General features: G+C 51.3%; 1 gene segment (V, D, J or C); it reads right to left on the bottom strand.

The window, feature by feature from the left end:
- Positions 1-4: 4 nt before the first annotated feature.
- LOC107135189 lies at positions 5-811 on the bottom strand (the record flags this gene model as incomplete). The annotated part of the segment is given in 2 exon segments: positions 5-285; positions 725-811. Coding segments are annotated over 2 exon segments (327 nt in total), but the record flags the coding sequence as incomplete, so codon positions are not given.
- Between the last annotated feature and the right edge of the window lie 321 nt (positions 812-1,132).

Genomic DNA, 1,132 nt, shown 5'->3' with positions numbered 1-1,132 from the left:
TATACCACACCTGACAGTAATAGTCAGCCTCGTCTCCAGCCTGGGCCCCACTGATGGTCAGGGTGGCTGTGTTCCCAGAGTTGGAGCCAGAGAATTGGTCAGGGGTCCCAGAAGGCTGCTTGCTGTCTTCGTAGATGACCAGCAGAGGGGCCTGTGCTGGCTTCTGCTGGTACCAGTGCACAAGATAGCTGCCAATGCTGCTGCCTTCACAGGTGATTGTGGCAGTCTGTCCTGGGGTCACTGATACTGACAATGGCTGTGTCAGCACATAAGAGGCTACAGAACCTATAAGGAAATAAAAGGAAAGGGGGGGGGACAATTGGTTACAGACTCTTCCTATGGGATGTCTTCCCCCCCTCCCAGCCTAGAAGAGCTTCAGGAAGAGCTTCTATGGGACCACGGGCATTCTCTGGCACCAAAACCACAGTGATACAGGCAGACAGGGAAGTGAGACAAAAACCTGCCACCAGCATGGCACCATAGGGGCCCATGAGCCTGACTGAGGAACAGAGATTTGAACCCATGAACAACCCCAACCCCTTCCTTCCTCAGGCTCAGACAAGCCAGGGAGCACTGTGTGGGAATTTCAGCCCATAGTCATCCTGCTGCCTGTTCTTAGCAACCTGCCCACTACAGATAAAGCCCTGATAAGCTCAGAATTAAGGCCAGGTTAATGATAATTGAGCTTTGGGCTGGGTTGTGTTTTGAGGCCTTAGAGCACTACCTGTGCAATGAGCCAGGAGGCTGAGGAGAAGGGCTGTGCAGGTCATGATGTCCTGTAGCTGTGTCCTGAGTCCAAGGCAGGGCTGTGTTCCCCCAGGCCTCTCTTATTCCCTTGTTGGGGACAGCTGCCTCTTATGCAAATCAGCATTTGTCAAGGCTAAAGATGGTTCATTATAAACTGAACCAACTCTATGGTTGACAGTAGGAGGTTTTGCCCGCTATGGGGTCATATCCCAGATACAGCTCCTAGTTTGTGTGGGTCATTCAAATTCCTCCTAGAGTTTACCTTGTATCTTAAAGGTACAATGTGGTCCTGTATCTCTCTGTCCCTGGTGTGAAGGCCTCATGAAGCTCTCGTGTGCTGTGACTCACATCTCTAGCATGTTCTGGGCAGGATTGACAAATATGC

Source organism: Marmota marmota, unplaced genomic scaffold, assembly GCF_001458135.2.
Source record: "Marmota marmota marmota unplaced genomic scaffold, marMar, whole genome shotgun sequence".
In the NCBI taxonomy this organism is placed as follows: Eukaryota; Metazoa; Chordata; class Mammalia; order Rodentia; family Sciuridae; genus Marmota; species Marmota marmota.
This window is presented reverse-complemented; position numbering and strand designations above follow the sequence as displayed.